Source organism: Notothenia rossii (assembly GCF_949606895.1).
Source record: "Notothenia rossii genome assembly, chromosome: 4".
Classification (NCBI taxonomy): Eukaryota; Metazoa; Chordata; class Actinopteri; order Perciformes; family Nototheniidae; genus Notothenia; species Notothenia rossii.
Genome location: NC_136902.1, coordinates 60,808,563 through 60,836,298, shown reverse-complemented (window position 1 = coordinate 60,836,298; position 27,736 = coordinate 60,808,563). Strand labels below are relative to the sequence as shown.

The 27,736-nt window shown below is 41.8% G+C and overlaps 2 protein-coding genes across 7 annotated transcripts in view; one reads left to right on the top strand and one right to left on the bottom strand.

The window, feature by feature from the left end:
* The window catches only part of LOC307035812 (RNA-binding protein Musashi homolog 2-like), a 232,643-nt gene that overhangs the window by 196,290 nt on the left and 8,617 nt on the right, over window positions 1-27,736 (bottom strand). For all 6 annotated transcript variants that reach the window (XM_079675523.1, XM_079675525.1, XM_079675526.1 and 3 more), the window contains exon 5: window positions 22,204-22,245. In XM_079675523.1, the coding sequence (XP_079531649.1) occupies window positions 22,204-22,245 (42 nt within the window). The remainder of the gene's footprint in view (window positions 1-22,203; window positions 22,246-27,736) is intronic.
* Window positions 995-6,272, top strand: LOC307037654 (protein FAM200A-like). Its single transcript, XM_079678717.1, has 2 exons — window positions 995-5,700; window positions 6,105-6,272. Exon 1 carries the CDS (start codon window positions 4,603-4,605, stop codon window positions 5,695-5,697), a length of 1,095 nt encoding a protein of 364 aa, XP_079534843.1. The 5' UTR covers window positions 995-4,602; the 3' UTR covers window positions 5,698-5,700; window positions 6,105-6,272.

The window sequence follows — 27,736 nt, the reverse complement described above, 5'->3', positions numbered from 1 at the left end:
GGCACTTCTATTTTAACCAGTCGAGAGGGAGAGAAAGAGCGTGAGTGATACACGGAGAGAAACACAGAAAAAAGTATGAGTGCGTGGAGAGACAAGCGAGCGGCAGACGGAGAGAAGACGGAGCGACGAGTGAGTGGAGAGACGAGTTAGTAATATGTTATATGATAAAGCTTGAACATGATGCACACTCAGGGGCGGCGGGTACTGTAGGCTAGGGAAGGCTAAGCCTTCCCAAATATTTTTGCCACTACATCCTTGTAAAATCAAAATATAATGTAATGTTTGTGTCTTTGACATTAGCGCTGCTATGCAGCCACCAGTAAACTGTACTACGAAGCCAGTTCAACAAACCCTGGATATCTTTGAGTTATCTTAAATAATCCTAACAACCAAGATCTCGCTATGCGGTCCTACGACGCTGGTTATCAACTGAGTAAATCAACCCAGGGTTTCTCCGTCCAGCTGAGAGCGCGTTCAAGGGGCGGGGCTAGCAACATTTGACCAATCACAAACATGGCCAAGCGTACTAACAGCGCAGCATCATACTTCATTAATGAAAATGAAACTATAATATTAGACAAATATGAAGAACTTAAACTTTAAACATCCATGACTTAAACACTTTATCCAGGATAAAAGCAACATAGTTGCACATGCAAGGTGAATACAGAACAGGTGGTTAACAAATAAATAAACTACCGAGTGTTTGAATGCGTATGCCTACATTAACAGGTTTATGATATCACTGCCTCATCTAAGACACGAGTGATCTGACTTAATAATTAAATAATTAACATAATTACATTTGTCTCGAGTGTGTCGTCAACTTAATGTGTTGCTTAAAATAATACTTCTGCATACAGTATGTGACACTGTAAGTCAGCCAACCCCAATTAGCGGCCCGCGGGCCAGATCCGGCCCGCGAGAGGCAAATGCATGGCCCACGCTGATCTACTGGCATTCACTTGTTATAACATAAAAACATAAAAGAAAATGTCCGCGGTTTCGCTTTATTTTGACCTCCATCGACACTCGTAAACCTGAACCATGACCTTATCGCGTGCATATGCAAGACGTGCTTCGCGCGCTTGACTTACTCGTCACCACCTGGAATAGCGGCAAACACATATAAACAATAGCTCGCCAGCTAGCTGCCTGTCATCCCAGCCCAGCGATTGACCAACATGACACTAACGGGCCGTGGATAACTCAAACCCAGGATGGAATTCGCAAAGAAGAGGAAGGTAGACCAGGAGAACCGTCAGTTCAAAACTGACTGGACTGAGAAGTATTGTTTTTTTTTACCGGACCACGTCAATGCTAAACCGACTTGTTTGATTTGCATGCAGAATGTAGCTGTAATCAAATCAGACAACCTGAAGCGGCACTTCACCTCTATTCATGCTGCCAGTTTTAATGCTAACTATTCAGAGAAATCCGACCAGCGGACACAAAAGATAGCAGGTTTGCTTGCATCATACAAGCACTCTGTTTCCACAATGTCGAAAACAACATCAGCACAAGAGAGCGCATCAGCTGCCTCATTGCACGTCTCTTGGACGCTTGCTAGAGCCAAGAAGCCGTTTGCTGATGCTGAGTTAATTAAACGGTGTGCGATAGACATGGCTCATGAAGTTTTAAATCATGATGAAAAACAACAAAAAAAGGTTGTAGAGCTACTAAAGCAGGTGCCGCTGTCGGCTAACACTAGGGATGGGGCCGATCCGATCCAGTATCGGTATCGGGTTCCGATATCAACGTAATTCACGTATCGGAAATTTCCGATCCATACCCCTAGATTTCCAATCCACACATTATGCTGAAAAGATTCTCCGTGCACGGTTCTGGTATGTTGCTTTGCTACTGCAAGATGTGGAATGGATTTCCTAAACGGGGCCATCTCAGTGATCACAGTAGCCTAGGCACGCCCCCGTTCAAGAATTCCATGCCATAGTTTGCAACAAGCAAGCAGTCGAACGTTGAGCGGTCTGGTCTCTGGCCGGGTAATTAGTGCTAACTATTTTGTTGCTAACTATCAATATGTCTGCTGTATGGCAATACTTTTCTCTCGATTCACTGCAAAGCAATACAACAACATGTAATGTTTGCAAAGCCGTTATAGCTTTACGACAGACATTTGGACGTCAGATGTCTGCCCAATGTCACTGATAAGTCTTACAGTGCACTGGATTGACCGCGAGACATACAGGCTTTGTAGTGCCGTGCTCCAAGTAAAGAAGTGCAGAGGCTCCCACAACCGTGCAACAATCGCAGCATCCATTACAGAAATGCTAAACAACTGGGGGATCCCACTGGAAAAGGTACATGCTATTCTGCGAGACAACGCGAGCAACATGAAGGCAGCAATGCAAGACATGTCCGTTTCTAACCTCGGCTGTTTCTCTCACTCACTGCAGCTCGTTGTGAATGAGGGTCTCATATCACAGCGCAGCGTTAGCGACGCCTTGGCAAACAGCCGAAAAATCGTAGCTCACTTTAAGCATTCACAACTTGCACAGTCTCGCCTGGAAGACCTGCAGCGTGAAATGCAAGCGGGAACAGCGACGAACCCTTCTCGCCTGGTTCAAGATGTGCAGACTAGATGGAATAGTTCCTATTACATGATCAAGAGCATCTTGAAAGAGAAACGACCCCTCTGTGCCTATGCTGCCGACCACAACTTACCAGCAACACTGTCAGCCAACGACTGGGCTTTGCTTGAAAAAACAGCGACTGTGCTGGAGCCCTTCGAGGAGTTAACCAGGAAAATCAGCTCGGCGACCTCCACTGCAGCCGAAGTAATTCCAGCCGTCACAGTTTTACAACGCCTGCTCGCAGAGAATACCAATACCGACAGCGGCATCAAAACAATGAAAAGTACGCTTCTCCAAGCTGTCAACCGGCGTTTCAGCGACATCGAAAGTGAGCCACTCTATGCTCTTGCCACTTTAGTGGACGCTCGATACAAGGACAGGTAAGGCATTTTTTGTTGCAATTTAATCAAAATGCTGCTGAATCAAGTGTTAACATATTCCTAACTTTAACGTGAATATTTCTTAATGATATTAACTTAATGTAAACTAAAAGTAATTGGATAACGGGGAAGTGTGTGTGTGTGTGTGTGTGTGTGTGTGTGTGTGTGTGTGTGTGTGTGTGTGTGTGTGTGTGTGTGTGTGTGTGTGTGTGTGTGTGTGTGTGTGTGTGTGTGTGTGTGTGTGTGTGTGTGTGTGTGTGTGTGTGTGTGTGTGTGTGTGTGTGTGTGTGTGTGTGTGTGTGTGTGTGTGTGTGTGCCTGCATGCCCAGCTGTATAACTTGTACTCAATGTTTCTTCTTCTGTGTGTGTGTGTGTGTCAGATTCTTTACAAGTGGAGAAGCTGCCAGGAGGGGGAAGGCTCTCCTGATTCAAGAGCTGGAGAAGATGGAGCAAGCACTCACTGATGATGCTGGGACAACGGTGGCTGAGCCAGCTAAGAAGATTGCTTGCATGGAAGCTGGGCCAAGCACTGGTGTTCCTCCAGGCAAAATGAAAAGCAGCTTCAGCAGTCTATATGACAAAATTTTGGAGGTGCATGATGAACCTGCAGGAGGTAGTGGTACCCAGACTGCGGTCACACAAATGCAGATGTTCTTAAAGGAACCAACTATAGGTGAGGCAGACAGCCCTTTTCAATACTGGGCAAACCACCATGCTCGGTTTCCCCTCATTGCTGCAGTTGCCACAAAGTTCCTGAGTGCCCCTTCAACCAGTGTGGAAAGTGAAAGACTTTTCAGCACAGCATCCAATATCGTGGATGAAAAGAGAAATCGCCTGACAGCAGAGCGGGCAGAAATGCTAATCTTCCTAAAAAAGAACCTGACAATGTTTAAGTGAAAGTGGTTGATCCTGGCCTCACTGTTATTTTATGTGTTATGTTATCTCAGATAGTGCTGCTGCACTTCATTTGTTTGTTTTGTTAAGACAATGTTTTACCCATTATGGGTTGCTGAGGTGAATAAATATTGAAGGCCAATTTGAAATCCTGCTTGCGTGTAGTTTGTTAACAGTAAAGATGATGATCATGTATGTCCTCATAAATGTAAGGGCTATTTTTTGGAGGTTTAGTAGGCTACAACTTCTACTTAAGTGCTTCCTGTGCCAGTATACTTTGGTCTATCATCAAGTGGCTGGTATAATTTGAAAGATCAAGACTGTTATCAGAGATATCGGAATAGTATCGGTATCGGCAGATATCCAAATTTAGTTATCGGAATCGGATCGGAAGTGAAAATATGTGTATCGGTGCATCCCTAGCTAACACGGCAACCAGAAGAGTAGATGTTTTAGCGGAGGAGTGTTTTTCCAGTCTACTCACGGATTTGAAGAAAACAGAGGCTATATCCTTAGCCATAGACTCCTCCTGTGACCGAACCGACATGGAACAGCTGTCTGTGTTCGTACGATTTTTTGATGGGAAGATATTCCGGGAAGAGCTGCTGTGTTTGCTTACTCTGCCCGGGCGCACGACCGGGGAAACAATCTTCCACGAGCTGACACAGTTCTTCTAAAAGAATGGTTTGAATGTGAGTCAAATCGTCTCTGTTGTAACTGACGGGGCTCCGTCGATGGTTGGAAAGCACAAAGGCTTGGTAAGCAGGCTTTCCGCCGTTAACCCGGCGCTTCTGACATTTCACTGCATCATTCACAAATCAGTGTTGTGCGCAAAACTGTGTGGAAAAATGAAAGAAACGATGGATACTGTGACGAGACTGGTTAACTTTGTGCGTGAGAGCTCTAGTCTGCAGCATCGCCTTTTTAGATCGTTGCTAGAGGAAATGTCATCTGAACACAAGGATCTCGTACTACACAACGATGTTCGCTGGCTCAGCAAGGGCCGTGTGTTGGAGAGGGTGTGCGACCTGCGTGATGAACTGGTGTCGTTCTTATCAAGCCTGCAGAGCCAAAAAGCCCATGAGTTTTTGAGCTTTTTAACTGACACCAAGGTGGTAGCAGATGTTAATTTTTTGTGTGACATCATGTCTCATCTAAATCACCTTAACCTGCAGCTGCAAGGCAAGAACCACACTGTTGCTGAGATGTACGAGGCGGTTGAAGCTTTTCGGTCAAAGCTGCACCTTTTGGAGAGAGATATTCATGGGAGGAAGCTGCACTTTCCACGTCTGCGTGAGCACTGCGAGAAGAATGAAATGCCGGAAGATCCAGTAATGAAGGATTTTGTGTCAAAACTGGCAGAAAACTTCAAGGAGCGATTTGAAAGCTCCCCTAAAATCTCACGTGACATCCTCCTCTTCCTCAGACAGCCGTTCTCTGTGTCAGCAGACGGGCAGTGGACTGGAGAGGCCAAATGGCCGGTGCCTTCCATAGAAGAGGGAGCTCTTCAGATGGAGGTCTTAGAGATGGGAAGCTCTGAGTTCCTGAAAGCTCAACACAAGGATGCACCAGTGTGTGACTTTTGGATCAACGTGATTCCCCAAGCTTGTTTCAAAAACACCAGAGCTATTGCTATGTTCCTACTCACAATGTTCCCCTCAACATACATCTGCGAATCAGGATTTTCTTCAATGAATGCTCTCAAAAGCCAGGACAGGAACAGACTCTCCAGTGCACATCTTGGACAGTGCCTCAGGATTGCCACAACAGAATACAAGCCCAACATCAGACAGGTTGCCTCATCCCGCCGCTCTCACTTCTCTCACTGATTGGTGAGTGAACAACATCAATTTATTTTTGCAATTTGTCAATCCTAGTTATAATAATTATTAAGACAAAAATAACAATTTTATAGTTATATTTGATATGTACATTCATTTCCTAAATAAAATGCTACGCAGCGTAATTAAAAACAAATTATTAATATGATAGAGAAAAAACCTTGGATAATGCAGGGCTTTTAACAACAGCCCACAAACTGGTTAAATTGAATACAACATTAAAATAATATATTAAAAATAAAGTACAAAAAACCCAATACTATTTGTTATTTACAGCCTGATATTATTTGGTACACATATTTAAAAATGTTAAAACTAATAATGTGGTGTATTTTGGTACGACATTATAAAAGTAACTAACTGAAACTCTCTCTCTGTCTTCCTGTCTTTCCCAGTGTGTGTGTGTGTTACAGTGTTTGCTGAATTGGATGTGGACCTGTCTGACTATTTGATCCGAGTTCACTCTGTTGTTTTTTATTTTTGTTTTATTGTTATGCCCCATCAGACCACAGCAAAATCATTTGTATTTGTTAAAGCATTTATTTATTATTATTGTTAATAAATGTTTGATTTCGGTCTAATTTTGTTTCAAGGATGCATTTGTCCTTTACTCTCAACACAGGGTTTGTTTAATTACTACTGCCACTACTACAACAATTATAATAGAGCTAACATCTGCACATAGTGTAAAACAACTTTTAGTGACACATAACATTTTGGCCCTTAGCTTGTCATGCTTGAAAAAAATTAGCCCTTTGGTAAATATAATTGGGGAACCCTGCTGTAAGTGTTGCACGGCAAGATACGGCTCGAGAAGCTGACTCAGATAAGGAAATATATGATATATTATGATATTATATGATCGATGATGTGATATGAATGATAAGTGCGACACGTCGGCTTCTTCACTGCATACGGCAGTTGTTCTGTATTTCCTTTCTCCTGTAATATGACTTGATAGATTTAAACTCCGCACACTGAGCTCTGATTGGTCAGCAGGCAGTGCTTTCACTGAGTTGATAATCTCGGTTGATCTCTTATCTATAGACGCCGGAGACGGGCAGCGTCGGGTAAAAAAAGTTATTTAGCCTTCCCAAACCTGAGCCTCATGCGCCACCTATGTGCACACTACAATATTAGATTTTTAGTCAAGATTAAAGAAGAAAATTGGCAAAGCAGTTGTATGTTCTGTACTAATAGCTGATTGGCTTTGGGACTTGTTCTCCATTAATGCTTGCAAAGAAAAAAAAAAAGTCAAATGATCTGCCGGTTGATGTTTCCTGATAACACACAGACAGAGAGACGTGTAACAGAGAGAGGGAGTGCCATAGCAACCCAGAGCCATAACCTCAACGCACTGCAGGGACTTGATATGTACTCCTACGAGCCCCAGGGCTGTGGGTAAAACCTATTGTTGCCACCAGTCATTTCCACCCCCTCCTCCTGAGAATTATGACTAATTGCTGTTGTTGTCTTTGATGGAGTCAGAGAGAGAGAGACAGAGAGAGAGAGAGAGAGAGAGCTTCTAGTCTCCTCTCACCGACACTGATTATAGAGCCCTTGAGATGAATGAAACACCTTGCTTGTCCTCAGTGTACCCTTAGAGGACACAAAACTGACAGGCCAAATAAAGCCATACGAGGTTCAAACCAGGCCATTAAAGGACATTAAGAGATATTTGGACAGCACTTGAACAAGTAGATATTAATCACATTTATTGTTTACACTTAAATAGTTTGTGAAGACTCAGGAAAATGGGCAGTTAGTCACTCTACACCAGGCCTATTCAACTGGCGGCCCGCGGGCCGGATGCGGCCCAGAACCAACTCCCGAGTGGCCCAGCCTCCCGTAGCCAAATTCCTACACTAGTACAGACCATGAACGCAACACTCCGCGTTGCATAGAAACCACCAAACCACAACGCAGCACGTTTTTTGAAAGTGCATATACTGGTCCTATGATAGCAACTCTAAAACATGTCCCTCTCAACTCCGAAGCGTAAACAGAGACAAAACGGTCATTGATCTTGTGGAGCAGATCCAAGTCAAGCTGGACCTTTTCGCTACCGACTTGAGCACGGGTCGGATGCTGCATTTTCCGACGCTCCCCAAACACATCACATCTCCGGCACAAATCACGGATGTGATGACAGATTTCATTGCGAGGTTGAAAGAGAACTTTGCCGTTCGATTGGATGGACTTGCTCTGCCCACAGACGTGATGATGGGCTTTGCCAGAGACCCCTTCACTGTTGCAATAGAGGGGGACGTATCAACCAGAGCAAAGGAAGTGGTCCCCTGCATCGACAAGGGGAAATATACACTGGAACTTATTGACATGCAGCGCACTAACGGGCCAGCGAAGTTTTGGAGTGATGTCAACAAACAGCAGTTCCCTAACGTTCAGAAAGTAGCGATCTGTGTGCTCAGTATGTTTGGATCAACATGCACATGTGAATCAAGCTTTTCAAACATGAACTCAATCAAAAGTAGCACTCACTGCTCCCTGACTGACAGCACTCTTCACCAATGTCTTAGGATTGCATTGACATCCTATGAGCCAAAAATCACTGCTCTTGTTCAAAACAAAAAATGTCCCTTCTCCCATTGAGAAAGTCAGCGATGAAAAATCACAAATGAGGTGATAGTAAGCACCTAGTTTACTATAGTAGACGTGTAGTGTAGTATTCATTCATATAGTTACCCGTATCCCTTGTTATGGGTTTGTGCACTGAAGGGTTTGACAGTTCTTTCTGTATTCATTTAAGTGCACTTTGTAATGTGTCTGGGACAAATGTGACCAAAACGTATGATTTTTTTGTTATTACTTGAAAAGTGAAAAAATATTGCTACAGTACTACAGTACCTCTTTGTGTTGCATTGGAGCTCTTTAGCTGTTTTGTATGTGAACACATTTATTAAGACTGCTATTATTGTATTCAGTAAATGCACTTTGTGATGTGCCTGGTTCAAAAAAGATAACCTGAATATTTGACTTCTAAAGCAAACAAATGTAATGCTACAACTGTGCACTTTTTTTTCAGATTCTGTTAAATTAATGCTAATTTGTTGTGTTTTTATGCACTTTTTGACCTACCTTTGTTAGATGAACAATGAATAAAAATTGCATGTTTTTCATCGCAGTAATATGTGTTGGTTTAAAATGTGTCACTACCCGCTTTTTACAGGCCGCTGAATGTCTGGCCCAGCTGAATTTTGTAGTTATAAAATCTGGCCCAACTGAATGTGTAGTTGAATAGCCCTGCTGTACACCATAGATAATGTTTATCAGGAATGGAACAGAAATCCAAGCTGTGGAAAGAGTGAATGTGAAAGCAAAGGAATGTAAAGACCCATGGTAATATACGTATTAACCTGTTATTACCGAAGGCATTAAATACTAATCACTTTTGTAGACCTTCGGTAAATCATCCCACACATTTTGAACAGGTCACATGGAACAGGAAAATATCACTGCTGCACACAATAAGAAATGTGTAGGCCCCCCCGAAAGGTAGAATCGCCATGCTTCTCTTCCCTTTGTTTTATAGCAGAAAATAAGACTGAAGGAAAAGATTAATGATGATACTTAAACGTTTTTGTCAAATGGGTAATTTATGATTTAAGATTTTTGAAGCTGAAATGTATTAGCCAGTAGTAAATAGCTAACATAATGCCATAAACAAAGTACCTCAGCGTTGCATTACTTCGTGTAACCACCAATAAGCTAAAGGCAGACTCGTGTTTGACGTCATGACGTTTAGTATAGTTATTTAAACACCTTTCAGCAATGGTCATTGTTATGACACAAAGAAGCTTTGGATATTCAGGAGTGAGGTAATAACTGACTTGTATAGAAAAAAACAAGAACATATTTTAAGCTTGTATTAACACCTTTAAAGAGGAGCCTCTAAAGGAAACTGTCAACATATATGTACATATTTGTAGATATACTGTATATCGCAAGATATCACATACAAGAAGGTAATATTGTAAAATGATATGAGCATCTGTCACATGTTTTGAGCCTCAGCTTGTATACTTAAACCAACAGTCAGAAGGATGCAAAGATTAGAGAAGCAAGAACAAATATGTTGTTGATTGGAGTTTGAAGTATATTAAAAGATTGGCTATACAGTATGGTTTCCCTGCTAAGAGACAGAAGCAAACCTTCTCCAGGCACAGCATAACAACCCGATAGCACGGTCACTCCCGGCTGAGGCCATAAGAGCCCCTCTGCTGCTTTTACTTAAAGCCATCTTAAGAGCTTGTTGTATGCAGGTGGTAATTGCTCTATTCATCTTCTACACTAAGTAATTACACTCAACAGTGTTTGTCATCTTAAGGAAAAGGAGGATGATTGAGTGTGTTACAGCACGGGGGCCTTTGACATTGTGTAGGTGGGAGGTGGGGGGGCACACTGGTAGCTGTAGAATTAGCTGAGTGTGTCAAAATTACAACCTTGTACGTGTGTGCAGTAAGATTACAGAGCACAGCATCCCAGAACTCTGCAACACATCATTACAGCGGTGAGCTGAGAGAGTGCACTCAGGCTGGGTGACAGAAATGCTAACAGTGCAATGAAGGGGAGAGGACTGCTCTGAAAACAGCCCCACAGTGGAGGTAGTAAACAAACAGGACATGATCACAATGACAAACTGTCTTTATTGTCTGTATGTGTCCGGCAGTCGTTCAAATTATATCAACATTGGAGACAGAACTACTGTATAAGCAGTGGCGTTTTCTCCTGGAGGCCAAGGGAAGCCAGGCTTCCCCTGTTTTTTCGGATTGTAGTTATAATTTTAATAAATAAATAAAAACACTTCGTTTAGTTTCGGAAATTCATTGTTGTGTGTTGCTGCCGGCCCGTCTCTCCCCCATTCTCATTGAGTATTTTACAAAGAGTGAAACAGCGCCCTTCTAGATGTTATGGTGAAACAGTAGATTGCACTCTCTGTTGCGAGAGGAGGCCAGCCGAAATTTGCTTCCCTTGGTGAAAAAAAATGGAGGGATTGACCAATCAGATGAGGCTCACGTCATGTCCCTGCCAACCTGTGATTGGTCAGGGCCATGCCAAGGGAAGCCAGAGGCGGCTGGCTTCCCTTGCCTCACAATCCAATCAAATCGCATCAACTTAGTGGTGCAGTGACGCGTCCCAAAAAGCGGAAGTAAGCTGCGCTCGGTTTCCCTCGACAAAAAAGCAATGGGATTTCTCCATAGGATTTTGGAAAATAGCTCGAAAAAAGGTAAGTGGAAAACGAACCTGTTAGGTAAATGCACGTTTTGTTCACTCGGATAATATCCACATGTCTACCCTACTTTTATAATTTTCGAATGATAAATCTAATCTATAGAAGATAGATAGCGTCACTGCACCACTCTCACCGCCGTTAGAAAGTAGCAAGCAACTGAAGCAAGTGCAATTATGGAGGGTGGAGATTTGGAGTATTTAATCAAAAATAATTGGACTAAACTTCCGCTGCAGCAGCAACAACAAATACAATCTGATGACAGGCCAATGCCCAAACTGGAGCCGTTTACAGCGAGGAACAAAGGAGCGAACCGGACATAAAACGTTAAAGGTCTCCTGATTTAGTTTGTCAGATAACAGGCGTGTGTAAGTCCTGCATCTGTATGATACAAATGTGTGTAAAATGATACCGGGCGCTGTAATCACTTATCTGGTTACGTTATTACATTGACCACCACACCCCCCCCCACCCCAAAAGAAAGGACGTATTATTGGCTTCCCCTAATTTTTTCCCCACGCCACGCTACTGTGTATAAGAGGAGAGACTAAATCTTCATCATTGACTTATTCATCATAGTCAGAACTTTAATATCCCTTTTCCACTGAAACTATTTCCTTTATGTTTCCCTGCTAGGCAAATTTGGTTAGCAGATGGTTTGACTTGCATTCCACATGAGAACCAGTTTGCTTTTCCAATGACCAGAGCCTGAGAGAGAAGTCTTTTTGCACATCGCTGCAACACCATCATTACCTTCCCTAACAATAACAACAATGTTGGACTACTTTGGAGCTGCTCAATTCATCTATTAAACGTACAAAGCGAGACTGAATTGCAAGCATGAGTTATCCAACGGTATACTCTTTTCCATAATGATATGGCTAATAATATTTAATATGCCACAATGATTCAGCAGCGTTTTGCCACCGCTGTTTAGGCTAATGTTTCCTAACCCCAGCTTAAGCCAGAACTAGTCTCTCAAACCAGTAGATTCCCCTGATGCAACTTTCCCCAACGATGTTGGACGATGTTAGCCAAGCCACAGAAGCCAGTCTGACTTATAAATAAGCGAACAAACTAAATGGTGATTTATTTTGTGTGTTTAATGAAAATAAATCAAATCAATAAATAATATGCACAAGTATTCCTTGAGATGTAGCAAACGTTTATATGTGGTCGTTTTCTAGTTACTTTGTGACCTCAGCACAGAGATACATTTAAGACAAACACACTGAAATTCAACAAACACATGAACACTTAATATTGGAGTGAAACTAGGCGAAGATAAATGTGGCCTGACCCTTTTAAAAATAAACACTGACAGACAATTATCAAATTACTAAAAGACTAAAAACTGACATGAGGGGGCTGTAAAACAGCTGTTAATATTGTCAAATGAAATCCATAGCAGAAATGTGTTTATAAAAAGGTAGAGTACATTGCAGGGGGACTGACTGGCTGTCTATTTCATTCACCATCTATTTGTTATTCTAAGTGAACATTTTATCAATTCCATTTAATTAATACAGATGAACAACATTCATTAGAGTTTCCATGGTTCTATTATTCCTGTTTGGTCAGGTAGTTTGTCTAATCTACAATATGCATTATGCTGCTGTGAAATGCTCCCTCTGGAATTATTTGAGCCTTTGCAGCTAATGTGCATGCACAAAGACATATATAACGCACTACAGGAGAGGGAAGACCCAGCAAAGCATAATGGGGCCTCTTTAAAGAATTCAGAGGCTTTAAGGTAGCCAGAGAGGTAAAGCTGAGCTCCCATATGTACATCTGACCACCAGCTCCATCAACATAGTGCAAACTCCATTTAATAACACACACTGCTGGTAGTTTCTGGTCACAGGTTCTCCACTGTGTGGATTAATTGCTTTTGTCAGTTTTAAACATCGAACAGAACAAGTCCTTAATAAGGTGTTTCCAACCAAAAAGAAGTTAACAGAATAATCCATAATCTAAATCACTTCAGTAGCAACCCTAGTCTGTATTAAGGTTCAGCAATGTATGGACTGCTGTTTGTTTGCTTGCAGAATGCTAGATCAAAATGAAACAGAGTAAAAATTGCCTCGGAGCAGTCAGTGACACTGGAGCGAGCCAGCTCACCTCTCTCTCCCCTTGTCACTTTCCCTCCTGCTCTGCCAGTAATCCCTCACTGCTCGAGAAAAACGGCCTCTAAATTTAGCCTCAGATTTATCATGCAGCAGGAAAAAGCTGCAGCGAACTAGACAGCCCGCCAGAGAGAAAGTGAGTCTGCATATATGAGAAAGAGAGACATAGAGAGAGATGGGGGAGAGAGAGAGATGGGTGTTTACAGAGGGAGGCCGTCCATCACACGGGCTGTTCAGGACCAATCACACTGCTCGGGTCAGAGTGGCAGGCAAGAGTGCAATCCAGGGAAGAACCAGAGAGCAGCAGGGAACGTTCCAAAGGCAAAGAGCGAGACAGAGACAAAGATGAGGAGTGAGAGGTGAAGGGGTTTCTGAGAAACAGTTGTAAAGATCTCCAGGAGCTAACCCCTAACTTCCCTTGAGACCCTTGTTTTTTTTTTTAAGATTTTTTTATTTGAAGTGACAATGTTGAAAGTTGAGATGGATGGGATGACACGCAGCCAGTGGCGTAACTATCGACGGTGCAGCCGGTGCAACGCACTGGGGCCCAGAGCCGGCCAGGGGCCCATACAATATTTTTATTTATTTTTTTATTTTTTTATTTTTTTGGGGCCCCAATGGCATTGACCGGGTCTCGCAGTCTTCAAAGTAACCAAGCAACCTAAATTAATTTGTAATTTGTCTGTCCAATGACCTTGCTCCTTTTCATGCAGGGCCAGTCCTTAGCATTGCGTTATAGATGTTCACCTAGGGCGCCAGATCTTTGGGGGCAGCTCTGGGAGGGGGAAAAACATTTTTGACCGTTGCCGCTCATCCTAATTTTCGGCCTTGATGTAACAACATTCATAATTAAGTAAATGTAACACCCTTTTCACCCCGGTTACACGTTTAATTTGCCCTGTACGATGGGCGCTGTAAGTGATGAAAGTGGGGGGTGTTGGCTTATCTGGCCCCCGCAGCTCACAGCCAAAGTGCGAGTGAGCGTGGGAGCGAGGTACCAGCGCTGTTGTTATTAGCACCTGGTGCTAGCTGCGCTAACGGATATAAGAAGAAGATTCTACAACAAAGGTGGAGGGGAGCTCTCTCCTGACAGACTGAGAGGCTGATCACTACAGCTCAGTGAGGTAAAGGACTCAGTGTTTAGATAGTTAACTTTAGTTTAAGTTATCTCAGTGTGTCTCAAACATTTTGCTCACAATTTATTTAAACAAATATTTCCAAGGCACTCCTTTATAATTATTGGGATGAACAGGTTTGAAATCATTTCAATGTATACTATAGGACAGTAAACCAAAAATATTGTTTAAAACTGGAGAAATAAAAATGTGCATTACTAAATACAGTTTGCAAGAAAAAGTATGTGAACCCTTTGGAACTACCTGGATTTCTGCATAAATTGGTCATAAAATGTGTTCTGATCTTCACTAAGTCACAACAATAGACAAACACAGTCTGCTTAAGCTAAAACCACACAAACAATTATATATTTTTATGTTTTTATTGAACACACCATGTAAACATTCACAGTGCAGGGTGGAAAAAGTATGTGAACCCTTGGATTTAATAACTGGTTGACCCTCCTTTGGCAGCAATAACCTCAACCAAACGTTTCCTATAGTTGCATATCAGACCTGCACAACGGTCAGGAGGAATTTTGGACCATTCCTCTTTACAAAACTGTTTCAGTTCAGCAATATTCTTGGGATGTCTGGTGTGAATCACTCTCTTGAGGTCATGCCACAGCATCTCAATTGGGTTGAGGTCAGGACTCTGACTGGGCCACTCCAGAAGGCGTATTTTCTTCTGTTGAAGCCATTCTGTTGTTGATTTACTTCTGTGCTTTGGGTCGTTGTCCTGTTGCATCACCCATCTTCTGTTGAGCTTCAATTGGTGGACAGATGGCCTTAAGTTCTCCAGCAAAATCTCTTGATAAACTTGAGAATTCATTTTTACGTCGATGATGGCAATCTGTCCAGGCCCTGAGGCAGCAAAGCAGCCCCAAACCATGATGCTCCCTCCACCATACTTCACAGTTGGGATGAGGTTTTGATGTTGGTGTGCTGTGCCTTTTTTTCTCCACACATAGCGTTGTGTGTTCCTTCCAAACAACTCAACTTTGGTTTCATCTGTCCACAGAATCCAGAAATCTAGGTGTAGTCATGGACTTTGACCTGAGTTTCAACAGTCACATTAAAACAGTTACTAAATCAGCTTACTATCACCTAAAGAATATATCTAGGATTAAAAGACTAATGTCTAATGTCACAGCAGGATTTGGAAAAACTTGTCCATGCTTTTATCTCCAGTAGACTGGACTACTGTAATGTTGTCTTCACAGGTCTCACTAAAAAATCTATTAGGAAGCTGCAGCTGATTCAGAACGCCGCTGCTCGAGTCCTCACTAAGACTAAGAAAGTGGATCACATCACTCCTGTTCTGAAGTCTTTACACTGGCTTCCTGTGTGTCAAAGAATAGATTTCAAAATACTGCTGCTGGTTTATAAAGCACTGAATGGTTTAGGCCCAAAATACATTTCTGACCTCCTGCTAAATTATTAACCATCCAGATCCCTCAGGTCTTCAGGGACTGGTCAGCTTTCTGTCCCCAGAGTCAGAACTAAACATGGTAAAGCAGCATTTAGTTATTATGCTCCAAATATCTGGAACAAACTCCCAGAAACCTGCCGGTCCGCTGAAACTCTTACTACTTTTAAATCCAGCCTGAAGACTTTTCTTTTTGTCGCTGCTTTTAATTGAACTATTCATATCTTAGACTGCACTGTAACTTTTATCCATGTATTTTTTCTTTTAATGTTTATTTTATTAACTTTTCTTTTTAATGACTGATTTTAAATGCCATTTTCTTAAATGTATTTCATTTTTTGTAAAGCACTTTGAATTGCCTTGTGTTGAAAAGTGCTATATAAATAAACTTGCCTTGCCTTGGGGGAGCATACCCCCGGAACCCCCTAGAGGATGTGATGTTCACACCCCAATTCAAACATGTTCATACAATACATTTGAAACCTTTTTGATGTACAGGACTGTCTCAGAAAATTAGAATATTGTGATAAAGTTCTTTATTTTCTGTAATGCAATTAAAAAAACAAAAATGTCATACATTCTGGATTCATTACAAATCAACTGAAATATTGCAAGCCTTTTATTATTTTAATATTGCTGATTATGGCATACAGCTTAAGAAAACTCAAAAATCCTATCTCAAAAAATTAGAATAGTTCCTCAGACCAAGTAAAAAAAAAAGATTTATAACAGCAAAACACAATCAAACATTTGAAAATGTCCATTAATGCACTCAGTACTTGGTTGGGAATCCTTTTGCACGGATTACTGCATCAATGCGGCGTGGCATGGAGGCAATCAGCCTGTGGCATTGCTGAGGTGTTATGGATGCCCAGGATGCTTCAATTGCGGCCTTTAGCTCATTAGCATTGTTGGGTCTGGTGTCTTTCAGCTTCTTCTTCACAATACCCCACATATTCTCTATGGGGTTCAGGTCAGGGGAATTTGCAGGCCAATCGAGGACAGTAATGCCATGGTCAGTACACCAGTTACTGGTGGTTTTGGCACTGTGGGCAGGTGCCAGATCATGCTGGAAAATGAATTCCTCATCTCCATAGAGCTTTTCAGCAGACGGAAGCATGTAGTGCTCTAAAATCTCTTGGTACACAGCTGCATTTACTCTGGGCTTGATGAAACACAGTGGACCAACACCAGCAGCTGACATGGCTCCCCAAACCATCACTGACTGTGGGAACTTCACACTGGATTTCAAGCAACTTGGATTTTGCTCCTCTCCAGCCTTTCTCCAGACTCTGGCGCCTTGACTTCCAAATGAAATACAAAACTTGCTTTCGTCTGAAAAGAGGACTTTGGACCACTGTGCAACTGTCCAGTGCTTCTTTTCCTTAGCCCAAGTCAGACGCCTCTTCCGTTGTCTTGAGTTCAGAAGTGGCTTGACCATGGGAATACGGCTATTGTAGCCCATTTCCCGGACACGTCTGTGAACAGTGACTTTTGATACCTGGACTCCAGCTTCAGTCCACTGTCTTTGAAGCTCCCCCAAATTCTGGAAGCGACTCTTCTTCACAATGCTGTTAAGGCTGCGGTCATCTCTCTTGGTTGTGCAGCGTTTCCTGCCACATTTCCCCCTTCCAACAGACTTTTTGTGGATGTGCTTTGAAACTGCACTCTGTGAACAGCTTGCTCTTTGAGAAATTTCTTTTTGTGTCTTACCCTCCTGATGGAGGGTGTCAATGACGGTCCTCTGGACAGCAGTCAGATCAGCAGTCTTCCCCATACTTGTGATTTAGTTTACTGAACCAAGCTGAGTGTTTTTCAAGGCTCAGGAAACCCTTGCAGGTGTTTCGAGTTAATTAGACGATTCAAGTGATTCGTTGAACACCCTACTAGTATACTTTTTCATGATATTCTAATATTTAGAGATAGGATATTTGAGTTTTCTTAAGCTGTATGCCATAATCAGCAATATTAAAATAATAAAAGGCTTGCAATATTTCAGTTGATTTGTAATGAATCCAGAATGTATGACATTTTTGTTTTTTTAAATTGCATTACAGAAAATAAAGAACTTTATCACAATATTCTAATTTTCTGAGACAGTCCTGTATATTACCTATTAGGGTTGCCAGAAACTGACCATGATCAAAATCGATTATTCGGCAGCCCTGACGAATAATAATCGATTATTCGACCGAACCCCTGCCCCGAATAAAAAAACAATCAGACAAAAGGAATTCCGTTGTTTTTTTTACTGGAACATGTTAAACTGTACAAACAAAATAAATGACAAATAAACCAACATCAACATTTACCTGCCGCTTTGTTCATCTTTAGTCGCACGTGTGAGGGAGAGGGGAGGTGGGGGCGGGGTCGGTGTGTAGCGTGCTGCAGCAGCAGTCTGCTCTGCACGCAGGCTTCCTCCAAGTTTACAGTAAAACAAACTGGTGGTGTGACCAATGGCCATTTACAATTATTAATACTATTACTATTATTAGCATTAGTCTATATTTTGGTTGAAACTAAGCCAGAAAAAAAATATAATAATAATAAAAAATATATAAATAAAATAGATTTTTTTAAATAATATTCGATTATGGAGACTGTAACGAATATTCGAATAATCACTGTCATCCCTATTATCTATGTCAATAAGTTTCTGTTTTTGTAGTGTATTTGTCTTCTGTAGAGATTTTTCATTTATTCTTCCCCCCCCCCCCTATATTCTATGTCAAACAAGTCACGCAGTCAACTCAATTATTTCATTAATTGCAAGAAAACAAAAGCTGGCAACACTGGTTTTCTCTGTCAAATGTTCTCTGCTGTTCTTTGGCTGAGAATAAATGACTCCATTATAAAACTGGCTCAGTAAGTCACACCGTCCCTTGTGATCTACGGCATGTCTCCAAAACTAAGACATTGCTGGATTACAAAGCCTTAGAATGCAAGTCTGGGAGATGTCTACGGAAACGCTACAGTTGATCCACTGGATGTTGGAATATTGCAGAAAATAGACTGGCACACAAAAGTGTATGATCCATACACGTTATGTTGATAAGGATAATCGCCACATAATAAAACAATGTCAGCAACTGCCGTTTTTAGGACACCCAAAAGTTTCAGACCTTAACAAGTTGGGTTTTTCACTGACATATTTTAAGTCACAGAACCAATAGTGAACATTTGGTAAGCTTGTTATTAAACAAATAACTTATTTCAGGCATAAAACCAAAACTCTTGCTAGTGGAGTACTTCAGGAAAGTCGACGGGGGGGGGGGCAAGTGGAGTACTTTGTGACCACAGAGCGTGAACGTTGTGATAAGCTGTTCTTCAGTGAAGGGGGGGGGGGGGGGAGTCTCCCTCCGCAGCCGGTTGGCATAGTTTTGGCACAATTCCGTTGTACAGACCGACGTTAACAGCAGCCCTGTCTGTGCACACGGAGACCGACTGTCATCCGGTGATCTAACCGCCATCTGGAAAAGCTTCACAAGTACGTTGGTACGCAAATGCGCTTTGTGACAAGTGACGGTACGCATTTCAGATTGTTGCCGCATGCGTAGCAGTTATAATACAATGTGGTACCTAATGGAAGGGTACAAAGACATGAGTTTTATGCTATCATTCCACACTACCTGTCTGTGATGGGTACATCCACTGCTAATAAGAGTCAACCAGCTTCATTTCAAATTAACCGTACCTGCAGCCAGCTGGCCCCTATATCCCTCTCATCAAAGAGGGTTTTATACCGGCCTTTCTGCTGGCTGTGCTGGAGCCGCAGACAAGATGTGTGTGGGTGAAACAAGCACCGGGGTAGAGGCTACATCTTCTCCCAAGCAGAAAGAAAAAGACACCAGAAGCAGAGGTTTCCACATGAGAGAAGAAGGGGGGCTTTGTCTTTGTGTGAGTCCATTTGTTCAACGGCTCTCCTCATTAATGTCACTCAATGAGAGGGTCCTTGCTGGCTGGCTGCAGCTCCCCCTTCCACTGGCTCTAGTGCTGCTGCTCTAACACTGAAAACCACAGTGTGACCCTGCAGCAGTGCTGAGATAAGTGAGGCAGGACATGTCTATGAAAAGCTTTACAGAACTAAGGATGACCACTGGCACTAGTTCTCTCTGCACACTGAATCCACGTGGTGCAAGAAATAAAACAGCCACTAGTGTTGTCAGAACTGCAGTAGAAATCTGTTCATTCCAAACACATTTTCTGTTGTCCCCCTCAGCGACAGGATTTGATTAGTTGTGCGGCATGAAGGCATATAACGTGACCTCTTTCACGCTTCCCAAATGTTGCCGTTGAGTTGATATTCAGTATTGGTTCTCGTGACGTCCCCTCTAGGATTTGACCAAATGAACACATAGCATATTTGCTTTGAGATTAATCCAAATACATATCCTAAAGTTTGGATAAAAGCATCAGCTATAATAAAAACAAAACAAAAATTCCGATGTACTCAACGTTCACTGGTTTATCTCCCTTAAAAACAGGTCATAAAGTATGCAAAACAGCCAAAAGACTGCCAACAACCCAAGCCTACACACACACAAACAGCTCCAAGGTGTGTGAGCTATTATGAGGCCCAATTCCAAACAAATCCCTTCACCCTGTCCCAATTCCACTCTTTTTAGAGCGTTTGCATGGAGGTCCGCCACATTAACTGGTTCCAAACCAACTAATGTGTGTAAAGGTCCTTACACACAAGCCGATTTTTGGCGTTGATAGATGTCGGGCCATCGATGAGCGTTGTGTCGCCCTACTCAGATTGGTGTGTGCTGCACCGTTGTGCCTTTTCGGCCGTGCCGACACCTTCCGCCGCCAATTTGACATGTTGAATCGGGAGGCTAAAGGCTAAAGGCCGTCGGCCAAAGAAATTACTCTGATTGGCTGTTCAGCTTAGTGCATCAGTGCATGAGAAGCGAAACGGAAGTGAGGGATCCAAACAAATTTTATTTTTTTATTTCATTTAACTCCAGCTCTCGACACAGGTTCGGGAAAGCCCCATGCTTCTCGCTGTAGAGTGAAAATGGAACGCACACGCTATTTGTCGTTTGTTTATATCACGCAGTCTGTTCTTCTTCTCTCGGTGTATCACGTAGTCTGTCTTCCGGTTGTTGCGTCTTTTGAATGACGAATACACACTACCGATGCCTGCTGGTAAGGAGAGTTATTGCCACTCGCGCATGCACAGTTCGTACGTGCAACTTGGCCGTCGGCTGCAGTCTTTGCGGTGTGTTCCAGTGAGAAACATGGCCAAGACGCAGGAGACGTGAGGTGTTCTTTGGTGTCAGTTTGGTATGTAATGACCTTTAGGGTTAGGGTTCTCACTCCCCACATTAGTTGGTTGCATACCAACCAAGGGAGTTATAAGACCCTCCAACAGTGAGTCTGTATCGGCCCCGACTCAACCAGCTGCCCTAACTGACCAGATGCAAGGCTGTAAGTGTCCTTAATGTGAACAAATAGTTCTATACAAACATTTACAAGCAAACATTAAGGTTACATTGTGTTTTTTTTACCTGTAGGATCCTATAAACCTTTATCTAGAAAATGATAGATGTGTGCATTTCATTGTTAGGTTTTGTATATTTCCCAGAACCATTTCAAAAACCAAACAGCTCTATAAAATCATATCCAGAAACAAGAAAAGGTTTAGGTGTTTTAGTCCGAGGGATGTTGATTTGCAACTGTGGTTGAAAACAATTTCAACCACAGGTAGAAATGATATATAACCCCCCACCGTTGTCAGTCCTGCTGCAACAAGACACACTCTCTCTGAAGGCAGGGAAAGTCCTGCTGGTTTTCTGCTCTAATGAGATTGTCCAAAGACAACTGCAGGGCCTGTTTAACCTTCAGCCACCCTCCACTTCCCAGCTTCTGGCTGCACAGCCGAGCTGTCTGCAGCTGGAGTGTATTGTTGTGAATGTCCTTGAGTCAATTTCATGTTTATTTGAGTAATAAATGCAAAGGCTGCCCTCCCTCACCACCCGAAACAACTCACGCAAGAGAGAAATATCAAAGCTTTGTTCAAATATGCACGATATGGTGAATACAAAACCTTTGTTGTTTTCGTGCTTCCACGCTGTCACAACAGTCACTAACAATGCTGCTCAAACTGTCAGCTTTCACTTAAACAAGTGGCAGAGTAACAAAACAACTGCTACAGTAACACAACCTTCACTGTAAAACCTACCAAACTACCAAAGTGACAACAGCCTTCTCCGTGTGATAAAACATTCAGCAATCAATCGCACTGTGTCCTTGGGGGGGCAAAACAAGTGGATTTGAGATGTGCTCATGCATTACAAACACATCAAATTAAACTGTCACATCTCTACAGTTCCCTGTGTTTCCGCTCAAGGAAACGGAAGGCACTTTTTTACCAAAACTAAAAAATGTTCTCTGTGTACCTTTATTTTTTTTCTATTCAGATTGTGTGTATGCTGTAATACATTAACCATTCTTCGTGTCTAGAAATTGATACATCCAAACCACCAAAACACCGTATTGCGACAGCAAAGACACTTTCAGAATAGGTGACAACACACCTATTTATAGCATAAATATTGAAATTGCTCTTACCTTGGGCTGAGCACGTCTAGGAAAGGCAACTTTAGGATCGATCTGAAGAAAGGAAAGGAAATATTGATAAATCAGCAAATGAAGACACAGAGAAAATTAGTGAAGGAAAGCAATAGTCCAGAGAACAAGATAATGTGTGTATAACCAACCCTTAAAATGTGCATCATATCAAATTGCGTACGTACACAGAAGAGATTTACAGGAAGTGTTCAGTATTGTGTTAGCGTACTGTTTAGTCTTGTTTATTGAAGCTAAAGTGAGGCAAGGAATGCCCCCAGCTCACAGTTTCTCAGTTTGAAACCACACACTACTCTGGTAGACCACCACAGAAGAAGAGCAACTTATGTTACTGAAAAATTCTGACTTCGAAGACAGTGCACTTACTCGTGCTTTTCTAAGTATATACAGTGGAAGTATATGTGTGTGTAGTAGGGATGTTAAGATTCACCGATTCAGATCGGTGCACCGGCATAAACATCAAGATGCGAGTGCACCGGTTGAAAGAGTGCACATCAGCTACAGTTTGGGTTGAACTCGCGATGCATCGATTGTAGCGTCTTTGCCTCAGTAAAAAAACGATGCATTCATATAAAATCCCCTCATCTTGTCAACGCTCAGCAGAGACGATCTTTGATATTTGCTTCGCCACTACGGAGGCCGAGAGTCTCGGTTATCAACACACATGGAAGTCGAGGAGAAAGAGAAACACAGCGCACCGAAAAATACCTACAAATCAAACGTTTGGCAACACTTTGGATTTTTCAAGAAAGACGGTCAATTTGAAAAATCGCTCGCAAATTGTAAACGACGCCGTGCCGCTTCAAAGTACACAAGTAGTACGAGGAACTTAGCGACGCACATAAAGAGGCAACATGGGGTCTGTCTGCGGCTGAAAAGAGAAACCTGAAATCTAGACTATGAGTTAAATCACTCAGTGAGGTGTTATGTCAGCGAGAGTGGTGTTTAGTTTACAGCAGCCTGTGACTGCCAATAATAGTTTAAATGTCTTCCTTACTGTAAGCAGTTATGATCAGTGACGTGCGGTGAGCTTCATGGCTGGTGAGGCACTGACTCTTTCAGAGTCAGATTTACAAATATTATATTTTGACCTTAATCAAAATATTCGGTTATTTTCAAAAGCTTTTTTAGTCTGATACTTCGATTCATTTTAAACAGACCGTTCAACAAAAGGATACCCAAAATCTAAATATTGGATTGTTCTTTCTTAGTAAGATCCTATTTTCATTACAATTGTGGTCTTACCTTGACTTGAAGATTAAGTCCATGCTCTCCTTCTGGACAACAATCTCTATTAGTTTGTTGTAAAAGTCCTGCTTATCTTCCTGTAGTTTCAAAAGTCTAGTTTGTTGTTTATGTCTACCGTCTCTGCGTAGAATAACAGTAGCAACAAGAACCTGTGGGCTCACGTGCGCCCCCTTCAGTGCGGCAGAGGTTATGGCTGCCTCTCCTGCTGCTTTTTTCATTGCCTTTATATGATGAGACCAGCGAGCCGAAATATCATATATACGTTAAATAAGTTATTTAGAGACTATGGATGGCGAGGATACATTTAATAAAGGGATCTACAAACATTACATTGGTAACCTACAGTGAGATGGTAACAGGCATGCGCTTAGTGCCCGCTTTCCAGCCAATTTCTGTGGGGTGACACATTCTGAGGTGAGGCAGAGCTCATCTGTGCCTCTCGTAAGCCTACAGTAACTGGCTTGAGCGCGCTCACAAAATAAGTGCCCGCGCTAAATTAGTGCCCGCGCTCCAGCAAGTTACTGTGGGCTTACGAGAGACAGAGCTCGTCCCTGCCTCACTTCTCATCGCTACCCGCAGTTGTAGCGGAGCTCGGCAAATTTGCTGATTTTGACTTTAAAAAGCGATTGGAATCATACTTTGATCACACTTACATCATAGGTCAGTGGAGACATTTTATTATTATTACTATTTAGTTTTTCTTTAGTTGTTTTTCCGTTACATTGGAGTATAACAGGTTAGGCTCGGCCTCCCCTGCCTCCCCTGACTGCACGTCGCTGGTTATGATAGAGCTGTTTGTGAAAGGTTATTTGTATTCTTTATTGTTCAAATAGAAACCACTGCTTTCTGCTCACTGGTGAGTTAGCCTATGAATGAGTGTTAAGCACATCAGGCTGGCAGCTGTATGGGCATTGCACTGTGGTAGTTGTTATTTGCACATTGTTAATCATGGGCAATGCATCCTTAAATTGTTTAACTGTGAGGTGTTATACAATTGTACTGTACTCTGGAGAGTTTTTTAAGGTAAAAAAGGTTAAAAAAAAAAACATCATGATGGGATGCTCATGTACTAGTAGAGAGAACCAAATATGTAAAATACTTTTTTGTTAATGTATGATTTGCTGCATATAAGGAATAAAACAAAAATCCTCTGTCGTACCATATTGAATTCTATCATTATTTTTGCATCGTGTTGAATCGCTTCGTATCGCCCCGAATCGCATTATGTTGAATCAAATCGTATCGAACTTTATCACAACAGGGGTGAATCGTATCGTATCGCATAGCCTGGTGTTTATAATGTATCGTTAAAGTATCGTGTCGTGGCAACGTATCGAGATAAGCATCACATCGGCCTCAGTGATGGAGATGCACATCCCTAGTGTGTATGTATGTACACTGAACAAAAATATTAGGGATGCACCGAATATTCGGCTGCCGAAAATTATCGGCCGAAAATGGTTAAAAAGGCCCTTTCGGCTTTCGGCCGTTCTAGCACCGAAAAAATATCACCGAATGTCAGAGAACAGGGTTAAGTTGGTAAGCTAACGTGTTGTTGTGATGACGTAATCAAAACTCGGCGACAAGCACGGCGCGCGACCATGCTCGCGGCTGGCTCAAAGCCAACATGTCTGCCGCTTGGAGATATTTAAAAATATCAGAGAAAGAGGTGCTGATTGTGATTTGTAAAACGTGTTCAGCTGACATTTCTCGAGGGGGTGTAACTGCAAAGACTTTCCCCACTTCGGGATTACTCCATCACTTGAAATCAAAACACCCGGACAAATATGCGGAGTAAGATCAAATAACAAGCACTGACAGCGAGAGACTGTTCAGCGCTGCCTCTCATGTGCTTGATGAGAAGAGGAACAGACTTATGGCTGATAAAGCAGAGAAGCTACTGTTCATTAAAAATAACCTCCCACTTTTCCTTAATAAGTAGACAAGGCTGGCTTATCATAAGCTTATCTAGTTCTACATGTCTACTCTATACTCACTTTCCTGAACAATTTTCATTGTGAGTTATAATTCACCATCTCAGGTTATCATTAGGGGGAAATGACAGCAGCACAGTGCTCAATGTATTGTACTTTCGGTATCTAAATGATACAATGTTGTTTACATTGCTCATGAGGACAGACCACCTTATTTGCAGATTCTTGAAATTGTAATTTAATTTGTAATTGGTTGTGGATTTTGTATCCAGTTTTCACTTTATTTATCTTTATACAATGTTTACTACTTTGCTTATGAGGACAGACAGCCTTATTTACAGATTCTTGAAATTCAATTGTAATTTCATTTGTAAATAGTTACATTCATGTGGATTTATAGGTGCATTTGTTGTTGTTGAAGGCCTGGCTGTTACAGTCTTTATTTACACTATTTTGTTGTAGGCCTCCTGGCCTAGATGTTTATGCAGTTTTAAAGCACCTTGGCTTTGTTCTGAATGCACTTTGTTGTAGTTATCCTACAGAGAAAAGAAAATGCACTTGACTTGGAATTAATGTAATGTGTGCATTCAAAAGTGCTGAATAAATTTGTTATGGACCCATAATAGTTAAGTTAAGTTAAGTTAAGTTAAGTTAAGTTAAGTTAAGTTAAGTTAAGTTAAGTTAAGTTAAGTTAAGTTAAGTTAAGTTAAGTTAAGTTAAGTTAAGTTAAGTTAAGTTAAGTTAAGTTAAGTTAAGTTAAGTTAAGTTAAGTTAAGTTAAGTTAAGTTAAGTTAAGTTAAGTTTTGCCATAATCATTTATTTTTCCATAATCAGGCAGCTGAACAACATTGGTAAAAAATGTATACATTATATATATTTCTATTAATCATTTTCGGCCTTTCGGCATTCGGTTTTCGGCCAACTGTTTCCTATTTTCGGTATCGGTTTCGGCCAAGAATTTCCCATTCGGTGCACCCCTAAAAAATATAAATGCAACACTTTTGTTTTTGCTCCCATTTTTCATGAGATTAACTCAAAGATCTAAAACATTTTCTATGTACACAAAATAACCATTTCTCTCAAATATTGTTCACAAATCTGAAAAAAACTGTGATAGTGAGCACTTCTCCTTTGCCGAGATAATCCATCCCACCTCACAGGTGTGGCATATCAAGATGCTGATTAGACAGCATGATTATTGCACAGGTGTGCCTTAGGCTGGCCACAATAAAAGGCCACTCTGAAACGTGCAGTTTTGCTTTATTGGGGGGGTCTGGGGGGGTCCGAAAACCCTACGGTTAAACCCTAACCCTAACATGTCACCCATCTCCTTCGCATAGAGTTGATCAGGTTGTTGATCGTGGCCTGTGGAATGTTGATCCACTCCTCTTCAATGGCTGTGCGAAGTTGCTGTATATTGGCAGGAACTGGAACACGCTGTCGTATACGCCGATCCAGAGCCTTCCAAACATGCTCAATGGGTGACATGTTAGGGTTAGGGTTAGGGTTTAACCCTAGGGTTTTCGGACCCCCCCAGACCCCCCTAATAAAGCAAACTGCAACAAAAAAAGTGTTGCATTTATATTTTTGTTCAGTGTATGTATGTATGTATGTATGTATGTATGTATGTATGTATGTATGTATGTGTGTGTGTGTGTGTCTTCCCCACTTCGGGTTAGTTAATCACTGCTCCCATTAAAGATGGCTAATAACACTTAGAGCTACTATCAATTTTGCTTCGCCCAATCAAAGGACGATTCCACATCAAATCTAATCTCTTCTTAAGTGGAGGGGGGTCAATAAAGCTGCAGTGATTTACAAATTACACCGACAAAGAGCTAATTAACATGGCGTTCAGGCTGCCCGCAAACTTATTGAAAGACAAGTCCTTTTCAACAAGGGAAAAAGAAAAACTGCTGGCACAAGAACGAAGGATCCCAATGTTAAGCAAAGGCATGTTATGTAGGTATCACAATACCAAACAAAAAAGTGGTAAGCATTCAAATTACAGCCAGAGATGACAAAAAAGTTAACAGATAAGAGGGCCTCCTTTTCAAAATGAATACTCTAGTTCTTCTGCTGTTGGTAGATAGATATTCATTTTAATAAACTTGGTAATTATTATTTGAAGTTGGCCAGTTAAACACAGCCTTTTTTTTAATGTGTCGGCTCGCTGGTCTTAAATATGCAATGAAAAAGCAACAGCGGAAGAAGCGACCACACCTGCCTCACTGAGGGGGGTGTCTGAGCCCACTTTACTGAAACTCTCTTTAGTTTTTACGTTAGCTAGCTCTAGCAAAAAAGAATTAAGCAATATGACGGTGAATTTAAGC